Genomic DNA, 26,451 nt, shown 5'->3' on the forward strand with positions numbered 1-26,451 from the left:
TATTGACTTCCCATTAACAAATTTCTTGCTCTGGTTTCTGATGTCTGATTTTCAGTTTTTGTTTTGGCTCTGATGAAAGAAGGGTTTGACTCGCGGTTTTGACATTTCTTTGTTTTTTCTTTGGACTAAGTTCTTTTCACTATTCCTTACTGTCTCTCCTGAGTCAGTACACAGTATGTGTGTGTGAGCCGCAACAGACTGATGCCAAGTTGTGACCTTGTCACATAATAAGCTTGCTCTTAAACAAATGAATGAAATATAAAGTTTCCTTGATTTACTCTCTAAATATTTTGAGTTAAAGATACAAATGAAGCAGCTGATGTTGAAACATTATGAGCCTTGTTCATTTTGCTAATTAATAATTACTGTTGTTCTGAAATGAGACTCCATTTTGCCTGGAAAATCTTGATAAGCTTCATAGGCAAAAAAGAACAGGCATGGCAAAGAAGAATTTAATAGCAACGGTTAATGTAAATGGGAGTGCTTGTGGGAACTAAACTCTTCAATGTTCTCTAGTCCTTCGCTTGAAGCAAAGGTGCTTACAACATATAGTACTGGAATTCTACAAACAATGCAATTTGCTCTGCGTATCTCTGACACCCTGTGGCAGCTACTGGCTCCTGCCATCAAACTTTTCCAATGCCCCAGTATCAGAGGAGGCACATTTACAACCTCACTCTTTATCGTCTGTAATGGTTGGCTTTCACATCCACTCTGGCCTGCCACTGCTTTCATCTCCTCTGGATTTATTCTCCTTCCCATCTCTCACTTTAACCTCTTCCTGCACCACAAGCCTACATCTGATGAAGGCTCAATAACCAAAACATGTTTCCATCCATCCATCCATTTTCCAACCCGCTGAATCCGAACACAGGGTCACGGGGGTCTGCTGGAGCCAATCCCAGCCAACACAGGGCGCAAGGCAGGGAACCAATCCCGGGCAGGGTGCCAACCCACCGCAGGACACACACACACACACCAAGCACACACTAGGGCCAATCTCCAATCCACCTAACCTGCATGTCTTTGGACTGTGGGAGGAAACCGGAGTACCCGGAGGAAACCCACACAGACATGGGGAGAACATGCAAACTCCACGCAGGGAGGACCCGGGAAGCGAACCCAGGTCTCCTAACTGCGAGGCAGCAGTGCTACCACTGCACCACCGTGCCCAACATGTTTCTATATTTCTTTTTATTATGGGGAATGGAATTAAGATTCATAGAATCCTTCCTTAAAATGATGTATATATTCCTTTCTCGTTCCATTTCTTATATGCATATTAATAAAGCTTCTGCCATGGGATGCATTAAAAAATCACTGGTGTGTTTACTGTTTCATTTGAGAGTCTCGTTTGCTACAAGGAGCCTTCATTAAATATCAGCATTTTTATTTAATTAACTGAGCATCATCTGGTTCAAGATCACATAATAAACCGATATTACTGTATATGTTACCGCGGTAACATATGTTACCGGCAATGTGTACAAACCGGCATTCTATAGAATATCTAGGCAATGTATACAATGCCCGAAATAGGACGTCAAAGTATGAAATACATCGCATTTCATACATTTCCTAGGCATTCTATACAATACCTAAATGGCAAACCGGCAGAGTGTAGAATAAGTGAAAATGGACACTGACAAAAAATTCCCTCCTGCATCTTTGGGGGACACTGTCCGGGTTCCTTGGGGCGCGGTGACCCGTGAAATCTCTTGGCAGTTGTTATGAATGTGACAGAAGATGGCTTTTACCGACTTGGAACGGTGCGAGGAATTTTGAACCAACTCTATGCAAGATCACAATTCAGTGTTTGTCAAAAAGGGCTTACTCAAGGTTGAAGACGTTCCTGACCACGAAATAGCTCTTCGATCTGCTGCTACTGCTCAGTCCACAGGAAGTGGCCAAGGATTTGTGAGGTATATTGTGCAAGACTAAGTGCCAAAACAACAAATGCCTTTGCGTAAAAAAGAAAATTAAGTGCAATTCAAAATGCCATTCTAGCCTTCCTTGCTGCAACAAATAGTAGGCTAAGTAATGAAACTTCTGATTCTTTTGTTCTCGCAGTAAGCATATCCTGTACTTCATTTTGTATTTCTTCTTTCATTTTTAGACATTTTGTTATTAAAGACCTTTCCAATCTGGACATTTCACACTTGGCGTAAAATAGTACTTGTCATTCTTTATAATGCCTAGGCATTTTATGCAGTGCCTAGGAAAAGTATGTAACAATGCAGATATTTCATACCTTGCTTAAAAACGGCAGGCATTGTATACATTGCCTTGTGTAATAAAAAAGGTTTTCTCTGTAACAGGGATGTTATAAAGGAGTAAGAGGGGGTTGGTCGCTTCAGTGCAAAACCAGCTACAAAGATTGGAATGTCTGGGATGATAGCGAAAGAATGTGCAAAAACTTGTTTCTCATAAAGGGTTTCAGAATGTTTTAGGGAAAAGGTTAAATTAATGCAAGATGTTTTTCTGTAAGTTGTTTTGATGTCTCTAAGAAGGGTTGTTTTAGGCTTAGTAGAGATAAAACATAAGTGTCCCGTGGGAAGGGGTGTGCAGAAACTGATCACTTCTGTATACACTGCTTACACGTAAGCCGTTTTGGGCAAGGACACTCAATTAGTATATAAGGGAAGGTTCCGCCCTCAGTTTCTTTGGAAGCTCAACCGTGGGGAATGTGCACACTGCCCGGTATTGGACCAGGCTCACGAGTTGATCCTCTGATGAGACTGACACGCGGGCTCCCTCAGTCTACTGGTCTAGGATGATGGCTCTGGGTTTTTCTTTGATATTACTGTAAGTCAATAGTATAATTCATATATCTGTATTACTGTAAGTCAATAGTATAATTCATATATATCTGTATTACTGTGAGTCAATAGTACAATCCTATATCTGCATGTATATTGCTATTATATTGTATGTAACTGATATTATATCTGAACAAGTAAACAAAATTGAAGTATTGGACCTTTCCTCTCTGATTCCTGCCTGCTTATTTTCTGTTAAAACCTTTGAACCATTTTCCCAAACTAATACACCTTGGTATTCTATACAATAACTTTCTTTTCATACATTGCCGGTGACATATACACCAAAGGAATATTTGAGGCACACACAGGCAAGAGTCTATCCCCATCACGGGTTACCAAATTCACTCCTGGGGTACCACTGAGGCTGTGGGTTTTCATTCCAACAAGTTTCAGAAATGAATGCTTCAGTCATAGAATTCATCTCTTAGTTTGCATTCAGAAATGCAGCATATGGGAACATGTTTGCATGTAAACAAAAGTCAGAAATAAGCACATTTTGCTATATATTTAAATCTTTTACTACTTTGTTTCTAATCATCTTTTCCTGTGGAGTTTACTCCTTTACTTGTATATCAAAATGCTAACAATTAGTGATGAGCAAATGTAAACGTAATATTGCAGAAAGTGACTTTCAGATACCTTCAATTTAGAATTGGGTATCTTCAAATGCACAGAACATCAGTTTCTTGTATCAGAGGAAGTATATGAGATATCTTAAAGAGCATTTCAGATATTTCTAAATGTATTGTATATATTTTAAAATATAGGGGAACTTATTTTATGACATCATCAAATTAATTGAAGATATCTGAAAGACTAAGCTAAATTTAAGAAAATCTGAAATGCGTAGTGGTATCTTTAAATGTTCATTTTACTTGTCATGTGAGAGTACAGTAAATCTGAATGCAAGGGAAATATGATATAAAATTTAATGTGTTTAATCAAACAAGCATTCGCTTCTGATAGAAATGACATCCCTCTTGGAACAATAACATTGAAGGACTGCTGAATAATGCATTTTTTTTATTAATTACTATTCTGAGTCATTTTATGTTTTTTTTAATTTAATGAAATTTATGTTGTGAAAGCTGTTAACTGTATTATAAATGTGTCTGTTTACTAAGGGCAAGAAAAAAAATGTCTATGTGACATATGGCAATAAAGCAGCTAATCTAAACTGTTCCTGATAATATGGAGCGCACATGTGGATGTCATTATAGAATTAAAATTAAAACCACTGCATGAAGGCACCATTTATAACACAGTACATAATAAGGGCACTCTTGATACTGAAATACTCAATAGTGAGATGCAGAAGAGGAAGCATTTTAAATTACTCTTAAATAAATGTAAACAAAATATGTCCACAAGTGTTATGGAGGCTGTTACAACCTTGTGAGTTCCCATTCACATGAGGGACAGAAACAGCAGGAAAACCACTAAAGGATAATAATATAAAAATAATTACCTTGCCTAGCCAATTTTATATTTTGCACCGTTATATCTGTATACAGTGATATCTTCAATTTTCTGTTGATTAGTCATATTGAGTCATACATTAGTAAGCTTTATATTTGGCCTTATCGATTGCTCATTTACAGTCACATATTGTATTACTGTCTGTAGATTAAATAAAATCCACTTTAATGCAAGAACATTTTTAGAAATGAGTCATTGTTAGAAATTTACATAGTTGCTTTTCCTGAATTTCTCCAGACTGATCCACAATTACAATCTAGCCCATTCTCGCATACAGTATACGGCGATGTCATCAGTACACACAGAGAATACATTTCAAATACACTGTTCGATTGTTTATTGTAAAACACATCATCCATTTAATGTTCTCATCAAAATCAAGAAAATTTGCTCACTCTTCAAAGCAATGTACATTGAGAAACTGATATATACTGTCAAATAAGTCTTATCAAAATAAATATTTTGCTCAGATTTTAAAAGTAAAATACAAAAAGCAGAAAATTTTTAAATCCATCTGTCTAACATTTTCTGATAACGTTACCGCTAGATAATCCAAAACCATGGGGACTCAAAGTCTATCCCTGCAGCTCTAAGCACAAAACTAAAAAAAGACTCTGGGCAGGATGCCTGTCCATCTTGCTCACCCACTCATGCTGGGCCATTTTAGACTTGCTAATTAATGTGCCCTGCACATCTTTGAAATGTAGGAGGAAACCAAAGTTCCTGGACCAATCCCCAAATGCAAACTCACCGTTGACAGCAACTGTGTGCAAAAAAAAACAAAAACAAAAAAAACAATGTATTTTAGGACGTGTGAAGTGCTAACTATTACACCACTGTTTACAGTGGAAGTAACTGACTGCCTGATGTGAGCGACCAAAGTGATGCCCTGTGCCACCGTTGCACGGGTTTCAAGCATGTGCTAAGAATATAATCTGAAATAGTTAGGTGGTAGGAGGAGTTTGCACTTGGAAGATGGAGGGTCCTAAAGTCCTAGAGCTACCAATTGTGTTTTGACTATTTAACTGCATATTGCAGCTCAGGAATGCATGGATATTTAGAGAAATCTGTGAGAAGATGGTCCTAGACCTTCAGTGATCATTCTTGACCCGAAATAGTCACCCAAAATGGCATATTGTCATTACGTTACTTAACCCCTGCAGTTTTTAGTGATGGCCAAGAAAATCTGAAACTTCATGTTTTTATGCATAATGGAGGTAAAAGAGTTTCTGACACAATATAAGTCAATGGTGAACACCATTGGACATCAGCAAAAAGTTTCAAATGTCCTTAAAAATCTCAATTGTATTAGCAACATTTTTTTCTGTTTTTCAAGAAAATATGACATTAAAGATGGTCTCAGCCATCACTACAAACTACATGGAGTAAGCAACATACAATAAAATCAATTTTGGGTGGCATATTCTTTAAAGATCACTTCTTATAAATTCTCCATTGAGCTTGGAGTTGGGAGATGAGCCGAGACATGATCCCAGTCTTAAGTTTTATACTTTGATATGTTAATGTATAGTAACATTGCTTTTTATGAAACTTTAATGAATATATTAAAGTAGTTGGTTTCTGAATGTCTGTAATTCCTTGGAAATTGAATGACCTCAAACCAACATCAAGCAACCCATATTATCTGTCATAAAGCACAAAAGTATATTTTCACTGGAAGGGCCATATGTGTCCTTATTATGATATTTCGTGGCACAAAATGGCTGCAGCTGACTAAATGGAAATTACATCAGACAGTTTAGCTGTCTAGCTATCTAATGTATGTACTTGTTGAGACCATTGATATCTAACTTTCCTGCATCTTTAATTGATTGTGATTTGCTAATTGGTTGTGGTTAGCAATTATTGTATTGTTGTTTGGTTGTTTCCCTTGCTAGCGGCTTGCTTCCCATTCAATTGATTGCCCTGATTTTAGTCATTTGTAAGAGCTCATTAGCTTTTCAATTACTGCAATATAAGGAAGACTAATTTTGAGTTAGATTAAAATAAATCTGGAGTCAGCTTCATGGTTGGAGCAGTGAGTGGTAACTGAAAATTACTTGAAACCATTTTGCTACAGTTTGGTAGCTAAGTTATTGATTTTTCAATAAATGCCTAATTATTGTGTAGGCATGTTCAGATGCCAAATGTTTGGATTCTTTGAACTACCCAGTCTGGTGGGTCTGTCAACCTTGAAGTCATCTATAAATCCAACAATTTTTTCAAGTAACAATTCACTTTTTAGCAGAATTTTGGTCATTATTAGGTTTTTTAATTCTGATTTTCTCTCTATTGTCTTCCAGTAAGGAACTCCTACTCATTAACCATGAAGGATATGGTCCATTTGAACAACACAACTCCACTGCAAATTATTGCCCTGTAGTTCGGTGTTCTGAGCAAAAGAATCTCAGACATCTATTGACTGTTCAAAGCTATTCAACATATTTTTCAACCTGTCAAAAAATCCCTCATGTTTTCCAACTAACATACCACAATTTTGCCTCTATATTTCAAGGTAAAACCACTTCTCTCTGCCCATGTCTTTCTAATGTCCTATCCTTCTCTGTATATCCACCCCATGTCTCCTTTCCCCTCACAGCTTTTTCCCATATCACTCTTAGAGATGTAACATAACTTCTTTTCTATGTTCTATTCCTATGTCATGTTTTCACATGTTTTCACAGGTGTTGTGGGACTGATGCCACTCACTTTATCAACCATGCTATCATATTGTTCCTCGAGGCTGCCTCAGTCCACACTTCCCTGAAACTTGTGATATTTGTACAAGTACTGAAGAAATCAACAATAGAACCACCTTTTATCTGTAATTTCCATCCAATTTCAAATCTAGTTTTCTCATATGTACTGTAACTCTTACACAGTTTCTTTTATGTTTATTTGATGTTTTTTATGTTTCTTTATAGCATTTAAAACACAAGACACTTTACTAAAAAGGTGACTATTTCTCAAAGCTCATTCAATCATTTAACATCTCATCTAAACAGTTTTTAAAGGCTGTTAGGATTTCATCTTCAACTACTACTCTCTATGTTCCACTTTGTCACAAACATTTTTGTGCAAATTTACTTCTTTCCATTTTAAATGCACTTTAATTTCCACCAGTGTCCTCAAACATGTGATTAAAACAAGTTTTTTGTTTAAAAAAACTCCTTGACCTTACTCTTGCTTCTGATACTATGGACCATGAGATCTTCCTGCAATAATTATGTGTGTGTGTGTGTGTGGTGCACCCATCTACTGTCTGTTCTGTACCGTCAACACTTGCTGCCTTAGAAAGACAAACATGTTATTAAAGACCTTAGCCATCTGATTGCATTTCATACCTAAGAATGTAATACTCTGATCTTCACCCTGTCAAATAAGTGAACCAGCTGCTCTGGTTCAACATTAGAGGCTGTGCCTCAGGCACTGATGTCTGAGGTTCAATCCCTGTAACGGGATACAAAAATGCACACACTTGATCAGCTCCAATAAGGGCAAAACACATGTCGAGTACTCTTTGTATTATTTGGCAGATACTGCATAACATATCTATTATCTGCTTCTCACAACTGAGAGGTTGTGGCGGATGTTTGCCAACTGGCCAACCAACCACAAGAGTTATCAGGTAGGTAACAACCTAATAATCAGATTGCGTTTCAGATCCAAGAATGTAATACTCTGATCTTCACCCTGTCAAATAAGTGAACCATCTGCCGTAATGCAACATCAGAGGCTTTGTCTCAGGTACTGATGTCCGATTTCGATCCTCGTAAGGGGATGCAAATGTGCATACACCTGATGAGCTCCAATAAGAGTGAAACACGTGTTGCATTATTTGGCAGATACTGTATTATACAGAGAGAGGTTTTGCACCTGTTGGAGATCCATCTGTGTAAGACCCGACTCCTGGTACCACTTGTGGTGTGTGGGTCACCGACTAGCACAAGAGAGGAGGAGGCGAGTCCAGGTTTCCGACAACTTGGCTAAGAACTGAGTGGCAGAGTAAAGATTTATTAAACCTGACAATATTATAAAGGTTTACCACTCAGAAGATCACAAGAAGACAGTAACTGTAGCTCACCTTGAGATAATTTCAGACATACATTATATACAAATTGAGCTGGAAATTCACATCCAAATGAAAGAATTATAAACACAGTGGGGAAAAACACCATTGTTTATCTTCTGGAATCAGCTCAAACAGAAAACTGCTGAATTATTGTAAGAAAGTTATGAGGCTGTCAAAAATTTAACTGTGATTTATGTGACTCTGCATGTGTGAAAGCTCATTTCTGACAGGTGTTCAATGCATGCTGTACTGCATACACTTACTGGAAAACTGCAGCTCAAAACCCTTGCTGGTGTTCTCTGCATTGGTAATAAATTCAATCCACAGAGAGCTGGAGGTGCTATTCAGGACCACTCCCAGCATGTCAGACCCAGAAAAGGTTCCCAGCAAACGGGCGGTGTTGTTACTGCCATCGTACACCTGGAGGAAAGTCAAAAAGACAAAGCAGATGCTGGTAATAAAATCGACAACTCTATATTTAGTCTCTCCTCCTGAAAACTATGTTGCATGTCAAATTTTAAAAGCTGTGAGAATTCTGCAGCAATTTCAAAGTTGTTTAGAATTCATTGGAAGGGAGATGGAAAAGGGAGGTGTAAAATTTTATCCTGTGACCGTGTAATGTGAAAGCTGTCAATGTCTGAATGAAAACATCAGTCTCTATGAACTAGGATGTCTAGGCAAAACCTGTAGGTCTTTAAGAAAAACTTTGGTTATGAGGGCAAAAACTTTGGTGATTGTTAGAAGTAGTTATCAAAGGAGTATATTTCAATGATTCAAAAATGTCTGACTTTCATGAAACTCTGCTCATTATACTTTTTTTCTTGTCTAAGTGGATTTTACTGACAAGAGTGTTATGTTACAGCAAGGGTTTGTTATCTGCCTTATGTTTATTTTCAGTTTTACTGATATTTTTTCCTTTTTGAATTATTATTATTTTGAATTATTATATGTTATGTTTTTAAAGAAGCAGAGCCAATCATACATCACTACCGAGGGTCCATCGGCAGCCTTTATATTTCAGGCTGGAGAGTGAGTCCCTCACAAGTTCATTTAGGGTGATGGAGAAAACATCATAATTGCAAGTACTGCATTGGAATTTTCTGTCTGGTTTTAAGTGGACACTTGCTGGGTTTTTGGTTTCGGTTTCTAGTATTACAGACAGGACAGTCTTGCTTTAGATTGGCTTTCAGGCACAAATATGTTTGTGTTTATTTAGTTTTTTTTATGATTTTGCCATTTTTTTATTTTTAAGGCAGAATTTTAATGATGTCCTCTCCCTTAAAGGACATTTTTGGGTATTTTCGAACTTTGAAAGCCAGGCCTCCATTTAGCCTGTGCAGGTCAAAGCCTGCCTGTCAAATCTGGGTTCTGGAGGCCTGGGGTGAGGCCTGCTTCTGAAGTTGAATAGTGAAGATAAAGGTTAGGACTACTGTGTAATTTGCAGAGTGTTCACGCTTTTTCATCCTATTTGCATTGCTGCTGCACAATATATTTATTTGTGTGAACATGACCAAATGAAAATAAAAGAACCTTAGCTTTTACAGTATTGTAAAACCATACAGTATCTGTTGAAGCATAACATTATACAGTATTCTCTGGTTGTATCTGAAATTTATTTCAAGTTCACCTGCCTTTCATTCTTGACCATTTACTATATTTTAGTTTTAAAGGAATATTATGTGCTGAATGATGTGAACCTACCTACTGTGAATGGGGTTTGTTTTTGGTTTACCATATTGACTAAGAATGCAAATTGAAGGGCTTAATCTGCTCTACCAAAATGCTTGTAGATTGTGACCTGACTACTGACATAAAGAACAGGAGTTTGTCAATCATATTAATGCTATATCCTCATGAAGTTTACATTAAATTCATATTTTTAAATATATACATTGCTGACATCAAAAGAGATGAAAACACTAGAATTAATATTCAGTGTTTTAAAAATCTGCAGCCTATTGTTTATGTCAAAAATTAAATCGATCCATATTAACGTAAGAAAAATGTGAAAAGTAACAAGTTTATCTTTGAAAGAGTGGTCCTCTTACCAAATCGCCCCAGCCTTTGATGTGTTTGAAAAAGCTGCTATCTTTGGCATTGCCTCTGGCTAATAACTATCCAGAGATCACACAAAGGGATTTATATTCAAACCAGCAGTGACAATTTTAGAGAAACTGGTGGTGGCACATACTCCGATAACCTCTCTGCTGTATTGTATTTTCAAACATAAATAAGCAAACATAAAGCAGTGCAGAGTTTGTGTTTTATTAAAATCCACATTTCAAATCTGCCATCAAGTGCATATATGCAGCAGGTTTATGTAGAAAACATAGAAATAAAGCTAAGATATGAACTGCTGTACTCATCAGTCGAGTGACTGGAGAGCATGCATTTCTGTGGAGTCAGGTTCATGTCAGCATTGGCAGGTCTTTCTCCTTAAAAATTGTATACTGGCTCATCCCATTTACTGACTCTGAAAGGTAACTGAAGGATTTGAACATCTGTCTCAAAGTGGTGATATTTTCACCTTTGCCTTTAAAAAGAGTAGAATATTTGCTGCATCATCCATCAGAAATGCATCATTATCACTTATCAGTAGATGAATCGGCTGAACATGTACACCATATATTGGTATTTTAATTTTTAAGTGGCACCTGAACTGAAACTTTACGGCTTGGTTCCCTATAAAAATGCACTTGTTCTTAGGAAGGAAACTGACATTGATGATTTTGGAAAGTACATTTTCTGTCTTTGTGCATTACTTTTGCAGTCCATCTAGTATAGCTACTTTCTGACAGAACATAAATATATTGTGATGGAAGTCCTAAAACAATAACTCTCAAATGGGTGAGTGATTGTCTTAAACAATCCTGAAACTATCCTGTACCCTATGACGCAAAACCAAAGTAATTTATTTTTTCCTTTCCAATGAACATTTGTAAAAAATGTTGTCTACGCTTATGTAAGTACCTACTTACTAAAATGGCTGAATATTATAGACTGAGTCAGCAATACTGATAGCAGTTACAGTAAAAAGTTGTGAAGATAAAAACAGACTGAATGAAATGTTAATAAATAAAACAACTGCAATCTGAATTTCATAAAATTCATAATCATTACCATACATTGTATGGTTAATACAGTATATGAGTAATGGTATTTAAGTTCAAGGATCTGACATTGCATTAAAAAGGGTCAACAAAAATCTTAGCTCAGATTTCAGACATACCAAATGTTGAAATCTTTAAGTGGAAACACTGTTGCTCATTTTCTCAAAACTCCTAAGAGTATATTAATACAGTAGAAGTGACATACCATGTGACATTCTACTAATTCATTTAACTCAACATTTCATAGCAACCCCACATTAACATCAACTAAAGCCCTTTTCAGACAGGATTAGTTTTACACCAGGAGGTTGGGTAAAGTAATAATTACTAGAGGACCTACCTGTATATAATTTTAGCCCAACTCAAATTACTCATGTCAGTAACTTTTTACAGACTATGCGTTCACTTCTCAGTAAAGATTACAGTGCCTTTTCCATCAATAACACGTCAATAAAAAGTAACTCCAGGTTAAATTAGTCCTGTGTGAATCGACATGTCAGTAAAACTCCATCATTTGAGTAATTTGGACGAGACTTAAATCAGTCAGGTCCTCTGCTAATAATTACTTTACCCAATGCCTGAAGTGGAAAAAAAGCAGTGTTGGTGCTCTCCTTGTTGTGTGTGCTGAATAACAGGGGTGAGGTATCTCCATGAAGATCCGTAGGTAAATCACAATTAATATCGAATGGTGGTGGGGGGAGGGGGAGCAGTGTCCCCTTTGAAAGTATGAATAGACATATTATTGTTAGAAATAAGGGTTGCTAATGTGGTCCAAACGGACTGAATGCATTGTTAACTACATTAACTATTGGTCCTTATAAGGCAAGAATGGAGAAATTCTAGTATGGATTACCAAGTGTGTACCACCCCACTTAAAGCACTGACTTACCCCCCCATCCTGGTGGTAAACTAATCCTGTCTGAATAGGCCTTATGTTGCATTTATCACTGACACATCTTATATTACAAACAGCAGCACATACTGTATATTGAGACATGCCCCTGTCCAGCATTTGTATTAAAATATACAAATAAAACAATATGAGGCTGCAGTATGGCAAATACAAGTTCACTTTGGACAGGACTAGGTTAGTGATTATTCCTCTTTACATATTTAAGTATTTCAATTATTTTTTCATTGAAATTAATAGTTTTCACCTTTGTTATAAAATAAACACTGAATGATTGATTTTACTGTGCCACCATTAAAATTTTGAATATTGAATATTTTAATTTTGTGTTAACATTTGAGGTTGCTCACATTTATCAGTAACAGAGTAATGTCATTAATGGATTTCCTTGATTTTCACTCCTACAGGATAAGGCCCTCAACAAGGCAAATGGTAAAAATGCTGAAAGAAAACTAAGAGACACATATGGCCTGAAGTATTATTTAGAATTTGAGTAACTACTTGTGACAAGAATAACAAAATCTTTCTAACTTGTTCTGTAAATCAAAATATTATATATGTGTTTGTATGTACTGTATTCATGTTTTAATTCAACTCAATGAATCTGAAGGCTCTCCCAAAGTATATGCATATGTAAAAAACACACTAAATGTTTTACTTGACATAATTTAAAAAATAATAAATAGCCTACATGTAAATACTGCATTAATATCTGTAATATGCAAGGACAATGTAGAAATGAGTATGAGAATGACTAATGTGGAGATACCTACATATTTTTTTTGCTGAACAGGCTACTTATTATTTAATACTAAAAAGAAAAGACACATTAACTCTTACTTTAAGAACATCGCCCTCCTGCAGATGAAAAGTCCTGGCATGTAGCTGGATGCCTTTCCCTGGTTGACTGTGGATGGAATAGATGCACTCATGGTTGTTTCCATAGTTTGAAGGAAAATTAGGGGATAGGAGAACTCCCTGGGTCCCTGTCACAGATGAGCCACACTCCGCTGCAGATGACAAAATGACAACCTTTTTTTGACTCTGTTCAATAGTTTATTACAGATAGATCTTTGCATGCTGTATACTAACAACCAACATTGTTAGGAAATATTTATTTAAAAAAATACAGAACATAAATACTGCAAAATTAATTTTATTTATTTCACTAAGTCATAATACAACATTACTTGGTATATGTGCTCAGTAGTTAAAGGCACTAATAGAAAAAATGTGAATGGTTATACTCTACTATAATTGCAACCAATAACAAAAAGAAAACCAATTGTCATAAAGATTTAACTCATAAAATAAAAATCTACCAGTCTAAGTACAACTACAAATTGTCCGAAGGGATCAGACTTTTTTCTATAGACTGGTATTAGAAAATACCTGTAATGGTCATTTAGAAAAACCATATTAAAGATTTTATTTAATCTCCAAATGTATTAATTTTTATTTACTTATTATCTTTTTGTTTATTCCAAAAAAAAAAAATTCAACCTGAAAAACAAGCAGGACTTGATTTCTTCTTTCTCTGGGTTAACGCTTGTCATTTAGTCAAAGGCCCTCATCATTGGAGTGTGCTTTAAAGAACAATGAGGAGCTTTCATCTTATCCATGCAAGTTAATGAGCAGATTAAGAATTTATCACCATTTGGATCCCTATTGAATAATTTTCCATGTGTCAGATCAAATATTCCAGATGAAAATTAAGTCCTTTTAAACTGCACGTCATCATATCCACATGCATTATGGACAGTTTACGCATAAAACTGAAATTCAAACTGTGATGCTTCATAAGAGACAAGAAATTCTGCTTATATAAGACAGTCTCATTGAAAATGTTAATTGGATGTCATTTGTGTTTGGCCATTTAACTTTGCACATAGCTATATAAAGATTTTAACAGCACACAACAATAATCAGCATCTCTATACAGAAATCAGCAGATCTGCTTCTTATCGACATAAGTAATGAAGGTTATAATTCCAATACACACACCAGGTAGGACCCTAATGAGCTTAACAGTAAGTTTAGGAAGCTGCTTATCAACAATTTAATTAGCAATAACAATGTGATGCCCATAAAGAGCAAATACAGATTTACAAAGTTATAAAGAACAGGAAGCAGGTGTGTCAGACGACTGAGCATGTTTTCACACTGTTTTGTGGGTTTTAGCAATTGCTTCTTCATAATTTCATGTTTAGTTTCTGGTGGTTGATGCAATGTTTTGAGGACTTCAAGATGGTAAAGGTATGATGTTAGTGAGTGTGAGCAGGCATCATAACGGATGTGGCCAAATAAACTGGTGTGTGATATCATGGTGTCAAATTTTCTTATAGAAAGGGACACAGAGAATGTTTTATTCAGATTTTGTGGCATTTTTTAATATGAGGTCACTTTTTAATAACTTCTATGAAATTCTATGTAGAAATCTTTTTTGCACTTATTTTATCAATTTCAATTCTATTTTTGGTTATGTTAGGTGTTTTGGTACTTGCTAGAAGAACCTCATGCAGTGCATGCAGGACCAGTTAGGTGAATCAGACATTTGCAGGCTTAATCATAGGACTTGTGCTTTCATTCCTTTTCTCCATGTCAGTGTTTAGGAAGTCTTAAGGAATTTCTTATATTTCATACATTCCCTTTTTAGTTTCTTCACCACTGTTACATTCTCTGACCACAAAATAGCAAATCTGGATTCCTCATAACTGTTCGTTTTTATACCTTTAAAATTTGTGAGAGGTATGATGTGCTAAAAAACAGTAATACTTCTATAGTTTAATCTTATCCCATCCCTAACCTTGACTAAATTTGAAAAGGCTGACATATTAAATTATTTATTTTTCTCAAAATGTTGTAATTTACATTCAAAGATATGGTGTGTTCACAAAGTGGTAGTCAAAGTGTACAATGTTAATGTGCAAAAAAGTTTTTAATTTGCATATAATTATTGGGAATAAAATTTTGAAGCCTTCTGGATTGTATTTTACTTCCTGTGCCATTGCTATGGGTAGATGCATACAAATCAGGTCAACTGATAAGAAACTAATGGGGAGTTCAAATAATGTCACTTGGCCAAAATGATTATATAACACTAGAATATCTTTACGTGAAAACCAGAAATATATCTCAGCAACAAGAAATACAGATGGCATGAGCTGTTGAATGGATCTGAAACATTTTGCTATACCTAAACAGCTTATCATAGGCAATGGTTCGTCAGTGAACTCCTGTGGGAGCCACCTTGGCTTTAGCTGTTTAGTCCAACCAATGTATAAATTTGCAGTATTTTACTACTTCCACTAGAAATCTCCCATAAACAAACATGGTAGTATTAGCCAAAATGTATTCCGGAAATTCGGAAATAATTAATTATGAAGTTCATTTTTTAAGAATTATTATAAGAGCCATTAAAACTGAGAAATCTGTTGTCTTTCTCTATTTGTTCATTTAATTTAATTAGAATCCTTGGCTGTTTCTGAATTTTTCATTTGAGTTTAGGCAAAGGCAAAAACAACCTTTTCTACAACAGACACTAATTTAGAATTACATTCCCTTACAAATGTGTTCTTCATAATTACTTTCAATAATACCAAAAAAAGGATGAACATGCAGAATCTTTATATTTAGGTCTAGAAGAGTGAATTCAATCCATAAATACAAAACACAAAATCTTTTCAAAAGTAAATCACACAGTGGTGAACATTAACGAATTGGATTCCACAGAAAATAAAGAAATGGCATTTCAAGACAATTAATGAAACACTAATTTAATTAAAGGCAGTATTTAGCATTTGATTATAAAATTAGCTGGACTGAAAACTGTGAGCCACAGACTGCCCCTAGGACTAGAGCTGGTAAATCATCTATAGCCATCTAAAATTGTTCATAAACTAGAGCTGCATTTTTTTTTGTTTAAAACTGAAAAGGTTCTTCAATGAGATTGAACTTTCCATGTGGCTTCATAAAATTAATTAATGACAGAGAATGTGCGGAGAGTTAGTGCCAAGGTGTTCTGATTAAGATTATGTTCAAGACAGGACTACTTCATAAATGGTGATTAAATTGAAATTAAGTGCCATCAGTACACAGCAGATCCACTGTGGTTAAGAAGTGGATCCGCCACAAGAACATCATGCATGGTTCACTGAAATGTCACATACACCATGATTTATTATCTTATCATGATTATCCATGTATTCCATTAAAACTCATAGTTTTTCAAAATTAAAGAGGTTACACAGTGCATTTTTGATTAAACCAAAAGGAAAGAAAATCTTCATGTGACAACTAAATAGCGACCACAAATGAAACATGGTTGCAGTTCATGCAGTAGAGTTTCTCAGTAGCAGTGGTATACGTCATCTTCTAACGCAGTAACAACAGGGCGCAGAGTTTCTTTTTCAGTGTACTTTAGTGCAATGCAGCTCATAAATGTATTCGCCTCAAATAGCAAAATTAATATCATTGTAGAAGAGTTAGGAAATTCCAGTCCACCAATTATGAAGCTTGCAGCTGCCAGAAGGAAGTGTTCAGTCTTGGACAGAATGCACTGCAGGACGGAGCTCCTTTTACACTGTCCAGAACTAAATGATCGCCTAGCCTGACAGCTTTCTTATTTAATTATTTATGTTCTTGTCTTGGCATACATGGCATCCCTTTTTCATTCCTTATGCTGACAGAATCAAATGGGCAAAAAAGTTTGTGCCCCAACATTTCTTCATGGAACTTGCAGGTACAGCCAGCTCCCAAAGCAGTGGACACAAGGTAGGAATCTTCCCTGGACCATCACGTGCACACCCACACACTCAAATGGGCCAATTTACAATCACCAATTAACTTATTATGTGTATATTTTGGATGTGGAAGAAGAACTAAAGTACCTGGAGATAAACCTATGCAGAAATGGGGAGAATGTGGGAGTCATGAGGCAGCAGTGATAAGTACTGTAGCACTGTCCAGATATGAAGTCTCTTCAACTTAGTTATCTTGTCATATAACTCTGTAAAACACATGCTTTGTAAACTAGAATATCTGCTTCTTTGACTGTCACATTTTCTGTAAATTGTAAGATATTGTTTTGTGATACCCTCTTAATGTCCACTGTGTCAGAAAAGAGTGAAAAGCTGTCGCTTTAGGGGACCGAATATATGGGTGTCAAGTGAAAAGCCAACTGTTCCGCTTCTTCGTCTTATAACCAAGAAAACCTTAATCAACCCTGGGAGCCATGATGTCCCAGGCTTTGCTTCCATTATTGCCTGTTCCAGTCCCACCAGCACAAGCATCATGTGACCATGCAGGCAACCAAACCTTTCTTCCGAGGACGTTTAGCAACTAAATCAGGTAACCCATGATGCCCCAACTTTTACTTTAGATCACAAAAATCATATCATGCTGTTATTTTGAAAATGTTTTAACATTTAAGTAATACAAATGGAAATTAATTTTTAGCAACATTTGAGCTTTTGCTTTGCAAGTGCCGGTAGTGGTGCAAAAAGAAGTGATTACTGGATGCTGAATGGTTAAAGAAGAAAGCAAATTTATGTTTTTCCATCCATCCATCCATTATTCAACCTGCTATATCCTAACTACAGGGTCACGGGGGTCTGCCAGAGCCAATCCCAGCCAACACAGGGCGCAAGGCAGGAAACAGACCCCGGGCAGGGCACCAGCCCACCGCAGGGCACACACACAAACACACCAGGGACAATTTAGAATCGCCAATGCACCTAACCTGCATGTCTTTGGATTGTGGGAGGAAACTGGAGCACCCGGAGGAAACCCACGCAGACACAGGGAGAACATGCAAACTCCACGCAGGGTGGACTCGGGAAGCGAACCCAGGTCTCCTAACTGCGAGGCAGCAGCGCTACCCACTGCGCCACCGTGCCGCCCTTTATGTTTTTCATTAACTGTAAAAAAATTCAATGAATGATATCCACTTGAATTGAAATTTAGCAATAAATCATTATGAGTTTTAAAACATACTATCTAAAAAAGAAGTATTTTCGGATACAAGAAATTTCCATGCCTCTTAAAAATGAGCATTACACAATTTATGTATGTATGTCAGAAATCTGATTTAAAACTAGTAGATTTGGAGTGTACATGATGTAAAATGATTTCTAAACATTTATCAAAGCATGTATATAATTTTTAAGTACAGTATGTCTTATGTAAAACAGTAACTTTAACTTCAACCAAAACAAAATGAAAGCACATGACCACCTACCAACACACCTTGGCAGAGGTGAGCTCCATACCCGGCGTCTCCCTCCAAGGCAGGTGACACGTGCAGGGCCTTCTAGCCGATATCCCGGGAAGCAGGAAAATGTCAGAATATCTCCTACACCGAACTGTAGGCCCTTGCGGATGCTGTAAGTTGGCACTCCTGGATCTTCACAAGGCTCCAAGTCATACTCTGTAACAGTCATTGGTAGATGGTGATTACTTAAACATGTCACACACAGAGAAGGAATTCCTTTAATTGATCTATGAAAAGGGTTAGAGTAGCAAATGTAATTACATTAACTTTGTCAATGAATCAACTGACCATATTAAAGTAATAAGAATGCCAAATTCACTCTGAAGGAATGAAGAAAAAAATCTATTTTGAAAAATGAAAACAACACCACAAGACTAGACTGAAATTGACACAAATGTTAGTTTCCATCTGTTACACATGTCTTAAACAACTATTATCATACACTGATAATTTCTGTATTATCTATATCTATTATTATTTATTTATTATATTACATATCTATTGACTATATTTATGTATCTAGATTGCAAATACCATACATTGCATCAATTTTCATATTGCTAACTACACGTCAATATTGCTGCTACTTCTTTATCTTGTTTGTGGTGTAATTTTAAATTTAAATCTTAATTTTAATTCCTATTTTTAATTTATTATTTGCACTTCATGTTGTTACACTGTGGACCCTGAGCATCGCAATTTTGCCTACCTTTATACTTGTATATGGTTGAGATGACAATAAAGTTCACTATGACTGTATTTGGCATTTGAAAAAAATGATAGCATCTTTAAATCTTTTGGATGCTCAGAAACAACCACGTAATAATATCTGGCTCCTCGTAATACACATGAGAACACATTATGCTGCAATAGTCTCTTCTCATTGGTTTTACACAGCATCTTGTTTGATTATTTTGTCTTACACCAGACACAGAGTTCAAGATTTTAACAGTTTCGCTTCCTATACGATTAAGATTAGCTGCTTAGAATAAATGAATCATATAATAATTAATGCTTTATCAATCAAACACGGGTTTTGTTAAAGCATACTTTTTCTGAAGGCTAGTGAATAACAATTCATTTTAGAAGAAGCAAATGAAAATCAGTGATCTCACTGATCAGTAACTGAGATTTTGCACCCTTATTAGATACAATTAGTAAAATACTTCTACATAAAACAAACAAACAAACAAACAAAAGAAAGGTAAACAATTTTGTCTCCATTCACATATATTCCACTCAGGAATTTTACTAAAAAAGAAAAATGGAAAGTGTTACTGTAACTGTTAATAAAACAGCGATTAGTATTCAAACCTCCATCCATCCATCCATTTTCCAACCCACTGAATCCGAACACAGGGTCATGGGGGTCTGCTGGAGCCAATCCCAGCCAACATAGGGCACAAGGCAGGAACCAATCCCGGGCAGGGTGCCAACCCACCACAGGACACACACAAATACACACTAGGGCCAATTTAGAATCGCCAATTGACCTAACCTGCATGTCTTCGGACTGTGGGAGGAAACCAGAGTGCCCGGAGGAAACCCACGCAGACATGGGGAGAACATGCAAACTCCACGCAGGGAGGACCTGGGAAGCGAACCCGGGTCTCCTAACTGCGAGGCAGTATTCAAACCTGGGATTCAATTTACACTGCAAGTGTAAATGCTTAATGTAAGCTTCACTAAACCTGAAAGTGTAAATAAGGGCTTCTTTATACTATCCTTTCAAAAATGGCCACTCTTTACAAGTAACAACTTAGTCACTTAACGAAAATTTTCAAAAAACAGTATTTTTCAAATGTGCTCCACCATTAACAATATACATTCTTCTAAACGATCTTACAAATAGTTCAGCTTATCCTGGTTTTTAAAAAACTGAGCAAAGATGTTGAGTTGCGTAGATACAGTAAATTGGTCCTAAAAAAAATGTACATTTATATTCATTTATATTTTATACATGTGAAAGGATAAATTTTGATTAAGAATTCTGCAAACATTTCATTCTGAATGGCATCTTAAAACTGAGGGCTCCGCTCTACAGCCTATCACACTTTCTAGAATTCTCACATTTCTAAAAGGTCATACAAACACACTGAAATTAATCAAACCACATTAAAATAGTGTTATGAGAAAGAATTCATCTTTATTAAGGCACATCTTTGCACATGTCTTACAAATTTGGATTCAATGTATACCAGAGTGGTGAAAAGCAGAAAAACAAAGAAAAAAAAATGACAAAAACTGAAGTGCATCATTTAACTAATGCCACCACACCCATGTCTATACAGTGCAAAAGTTCCATGGCAAACAGATTGTTTTCATATACAATATCTAAAATGCATAGCATTACCTGAGAAAGTAATGTTGAAGCCTTCATAGGACACAGAGAAGTCTGAGATAAAGCGTATTTGGGCAGTGAAGTTGCCATACAAGCCTGCACTAAGTGGTGATGGAAGAGTGGAGCCAGTCAACCTCTTCAGGGGTTGTGAAAAACTGGAGTTCTCTGTGATTAGAATGTGATCATGTGGACTTTCCAGGTGAAAAGTGTGGAAGGTGAAAAGCACACCTATAAAAGACAGAAAAAGTGGGTCACAGAAGAAAGGATAAAACTAAAAATACAATATTTGTTTTTGAATAATACAAAATACAACTCAGTTTTTGAAAAGGCTAAAAGTTGCATATGCTCTTGTGACCAGCTGTGATACTGCACAGTTTAAAATAGTTGACTAGTTCACTTCACCATTTCACTTAAAACCAATACACAATTAAAAAAAATAACAATCATGTCAATAACAAATAAATTATGTGATAAACTGAAGTGTGCTGACATTTTGAAGCAATGTTCTGTTTTCTGTCCTTCCTGCCATCTGAGTTTATTCTTTGTTATTTAGTATTGCCCAATTTTTTTTTTTTTTTTTTTTTTAGAAACTTTTCCTTCTTCATCTTGTAAAGCACTTTGAGCTACATCATTACTATGAAAATGTGCTCTATAAATAAATGCTGTTGTTGTTAAAAGTCCTATTCGGATAGGATTACTTTTACACCAGGGGGGTATTTTTCGTACGTCGCTTAAATCATCCGAGATCAGGTGCCTCATCTTGGATGAGTTAATGCCGGTGACACTCATCTGGGATAGGTCGGTTTTTCAAACGCAGCTGTGCAGTAGATTAGTCGAGCTGGATCTAATCATCCGAGATGAATGCGCGCGCCTGCGCTGATTGAAAAGCCCATATATATTGAGTCTAGAAAACATGATCAGCAAGTCTTTGATAGGCTGTAACAAAATGACGAAAGGACGGGCACATTTTTTTTCCACACACGCGCTAATTTAATATGCACAAGGGGTAACACTGCAAAAGCAGCCTAGACCAGAAAAGATGGCTGTCAAAAAGTGGCCGACAAATTAAACTCTAAGTAGTGTGCATTGTACTTACTGAATGCAGCGTTTCATTTCCTATGTGTCAGATTAATTATTATTTAATATGCCATAATTCCAGATCAAACGTGAGCACAAGGAGAACATGGGAACAGGTTAAAGTGAAGTACAAGAATATACTTCAAACTGGTAAATATTGGTATATAACTATTTAAAGAATTGTTGACATAAATAATCATATATAATATAAAAAACATTGATTTTAAACCTAATAAGAAGGCAGACAAGCAAAAAACAGCTGGAGGTCCATGCGGTCCAGACCTAACCCTTGCAGAAGAGTTGGCTGTCCAGCAAAATGCCCATCACCCTGTTTCTGAGGGCATTCCAGGGAGAAGCTCCTCCTCAGAACCAGTGGCAGGATGCAGTGGTCACTTCATTTCAGGTAAAGGATGGTCATTGCATATATTTGTCCTCCATGTGTGCCATAGGTATGTTCCATATAGCTCTCTTTTTTGTTGGGTCAGTTTCATATCCCTTGGACCTGTGTCTGACCAACGAGATATTGACGAAGGTGAAATATTTGATGAAGACACTGTGTGTGATTATTCATCAGGACGGGAGGTACATTTTCCAAATAATGTTTGATCAAACTCCACTCTGATCAGTCCCATGTGCCCCAATCACATTTGAAAATCCTGGTAATGAGAATGTTAGGCTGATTGAGATTCTTCATAGATAGATAGATAGATAGATAGATAGATAGATAGATAGATAGATAGATAGATAGATAGATAGATAGATAGATAGATAGATAGATAGATAGATAGATAGATAGATAGATAGATACTTTATTAATCCCAGGGGGAAATTCACATATTCCAGCAGCAAAAATATTAAATTAAAGAGTAATAAAAAATGCAGGTAAAAAAAAAAACAAAAAAAAAACAGACAATAACTTGAATAATGTTCAACGTTTACCCCCTCTGGTGGAATTGAAAAGTCGCATAGTTTGGGGGAGGAATGATCTTCTCAGTCTGTCAGTGGAGCAGGACAGTGACAGCAGTCTGTCGCTGAAACTGCTCCTCTGTCTGGAGATGACACTGTTTAATGGATGTAGTGGATTCTCCATAATTGATAGGAGCCTGCTGAGTGCCCGTTGCTCTGCTACGGATGTCAGACCGTCCAGCTCTATGCCAACAATAGAGCCTGCCTTCCTCACCAGTTTGTCCAGGCGTGAGGCATCCTTCTTCTTAATGCTGCCTCCCCAGCACACCACTGCGTAGAAGAGGGCACTTGCCACAACCATCTGATAGAACATCTGCAGCATCTTACTGCAGATGTTGAAGGATGCCAGTCTTCTAAGGAAGCACAGGCAGCTCTGTCCTTTCTTGCACAAAGAATCAGTATTGGCAGTCCAGTCTAATTTATCGTCCAGCTGCACTCCTAGGTATTTATAGGTCTGCACCCGGAACCGTGGGTGTTTTAGCCTGTGTATTAACTACCTGCAATGGCATGAAACGCCTCTTTTATTGTCTGCACACGCAGGTGTCCAGGAAACACTATGAAAACCCGAAGGAAATATTTCAGAGCCAAACAGACTTTACGAATTACCTGGCAAACTGAACTTTTAGTTAGATTTTCCGCATCGCCTACAGTATATAAAAAAGCGCCGCTTGTAAAAAACCTCAAAGCAATGCATACTGTCTGTGTGGTTGTGAGAGCCCGATTTCGCCTAGTTTGACTTCGAATATAAGGTGCTAATAAATCTTTGAGGTACAATATTCCCCCTCGGCTAAAGTGGTATCTTTCGAAAAGAATTTCCTCCAGGAGCAATAAAGGATCTTGCCAATCGTGCAAACCCCTCTCTATATGAAATTCTCGTCTTATAATTTGTGCACCAATATCAATTGGTCGCTCATTCATGAACGGCGAAGCCATGACTGAATGAATTCCACGCACGGACACTGATTACGTGTTTGAGCTAATCCTTGTTTACGTAGAACAAACCAGGATTAGGATGTGTTGCTATGACAACACATCCAGCAAGAGTTTCGAAAAACCGACAGATCCAGGATCACGGCAAATCATCAACAATTACATCTGGCTAAACGACTAATCCACATACGAAAAATACCCCCCAGATGTGGGGATTAGTTGTATAACAGGAGGTGTTGTAAAATCAGCACCCCTACCCACTTTTAGACAAATATTATATAAGCGCACCTTCAGACCACCCAGGGGAATCCATGCAAACTCTAATGCTGTTATTCAACATGGACAGCAAGGAGTTGATTTGTTCCACCTTATACATTGGGTAAAGTAATTATTACCGGTGGACCTCAGTAATTTAATTCCCATCCAAATCATTTAAATGAAAAAAAAAATTTCATTTAAAATTTAAATGAAAGAATTTTACTGACATGTTGATTTGATAGAGACTGGTTTAATCTGGGATTATTTTTTACAGACTTTTTTTTATAGAAGGTAATCTTTCCTGAGGTGTGAATGGGAAGTCCTTAAAAAGTTTCTTAAATGAGAGATTTGGAATGGGACTACAATTACAGAGATCCTCCAGTGATAATTAATTTGCCCCACCTCCGGGTGTGAAACTAAACCCGTGTTAATAGGACTAAATCCATAAATTATTAATTTGCACTGATCGCTGTTACAATTTCTACACTGGCAAAATGCACCATATTGGTCAGAAACTTGCAGGATGGATAATGTCATGGTAGAGTATTAAAAAGATTACAACCACTGAACATGTGCAAATGATATGCGCAAGTTACACTCCCTGTGCGTTTCAACAGTGGATATAAAAGGTGTCTGGAAAGAGATTCTCATTGAGTGGCTGCTGGGAGTTAGTAAACTCTTAGGGACCAAACATGCTCCCAAAAAGCTGACGGCAGCCATAGATCCACCATACAGACTCCGCTTGAGGGAGAATTGAGGGAACATGGAAAGGTAGATTATCTAATAGGACATCTGCACTCATGTTGGATGAAAACTGAGTATAGTGATGGGAGTATGGCTTCAGGGTTTAGAGGTGGGTTGGACCCTTTGAAATAAGGGGTCTGGAAGAATGGAAGGATAGACATCTTGGGCGCAAGGTAGTGATGGACCAAATAGACATATTATACACTCTAGCCCAACAGTTGAGGTCCATCACACATCAACAGATGCTCACACACTCTCTTTGATGTCACTGCTGCAGCATGGCCTTCTTGTTTGCCACTTATTGCTTTGGGTACCCTTGACCCTCGACCACAGGCATGGGCAACTGCAGTGGTGCTAACAATGTCACAAAGTGACAGGATGACTGGCATCACATTGTGCTTTCAGATGAGTCCTGGTTGAATTTACTGCACCATTGTGGACTAATCTGTGTATGGAAGCACTGAAATGAAAGGGCCCTGGGAGCTTGCATTTTACAGCTCCATACAAGTCCCAGCACCAGATGTTACAATGTGGGATGCCATCGGATTACACTCCCATTCCCAGTTCATATATACTGCCAACACTTTGATCATCCAGCAATATATCAAAGAGATGTTGAAGACTGAGATGGTAACCCATCTGCAGAGATTCCCTTGTGCTATATTCCAACAGGACGTTTGACCATATGTGGCATGAAATATCCTACAGTTCATGGTTGACACCATGTTCCACTTCTTCCCTGGATTACGTGTTCACCAGATTTCTTCTTAATTGAGTACATCTGGGATATGGGTGGACAATGAATGTCGTGCCGGAAACCACCAGTGGTTACCACTGATGAAATCAGGGGACATATACAAGCTGCATGGTATGAACTTCCACAAACACACATCCATTGTTCCTTCCTTTCAAAGCCAGACTATGTATAAGTGTTTATTTCTCTCCAAACCCTCTATTATGCATTCTGCATGCGTGACCAAACTGTACTTCTAATCATTTGTGACATGTTTCATAAGTAAACTGCCATATAATCATCACTTTGATATCTCACATCTTTCTGTGTGTTTCACTTTTAATGGCCAGCAGTGTATATCAATGTACACAGATAGATAGATAGATAGATAGATAGATAGATAGATAGATAGATAGATAGATAGATAGATAGATAGATAGATAGATAGATAGATAGATAGATAGATAGATAGATAGATAGATAGATAGATAGATAGATAGATAGATAGATAGATAGATAGATAGATAGATAGATAGATAGATAGATAGATAGATAGATAGATAGATAGATAGATAGATAGATAGATAGATAGATAGATAGATAGATACTTTATTAATCCCAAGGGGAAATTCACAGTCAGAAGTGGGATATGAACCCACGCCTCCATTCGGAGACCAGAACACCCGTGTTATAGGTAACACACTTATTTAGAAAACAAAATGAAAGTATATTTTAGAG

The 26,451-nt window shown here is 36.8% G+C and overlaps 1 protein-coding gene across 1 annotated transcript in view; it reads right to left on the reverse strand.

Annotated features, from left to right (window-relative positions):
* The window catches only part of csmd2 (CUB and Sushi multiple domains 2), a 991,046-nt gene that overhangs the window by 248,929 nt on the left and 715,666 nt on the right, over positions 1-26,451 (reverse strand). The window contains exons 20-23 of the mRNA XM_051919055.1: positions 21,018-21,233; positions 18,632-18,820; positions 13,234-13,403; positions 8,637-8,793 (exon numbers count right to left, since the gene is read on the reverse strand). Of these exons, the coding sequence (XP_051775015.1) occupies positions 8,637-8,793; positions 13,234-13,403; positions 18,632-18,820; positions 21,018-21,233 (732 nt within the window). The remainder of the gene's footprint in view (positions 1-8,636; positions 8,794-13,233; positions 13,404-18,631; positions 18,821-21,017; positions 21,234-26,451) is intronic.

Source organism: Erpetoichthys calabaricus, chromosome 14 (genome assembly GCF_900747795.2).
Source record: "Erpetoichthys calabaricus chromosome 14, fErpCal1.3, whole genome shotgun sequence".
Taxonomy (NCBI): Eukaryota; Metazoa; Chordata; class Cladistia; order Polypteriformes; family Polypteridae; genus Erpetoichthys; species Erpetoichthys calabaricus.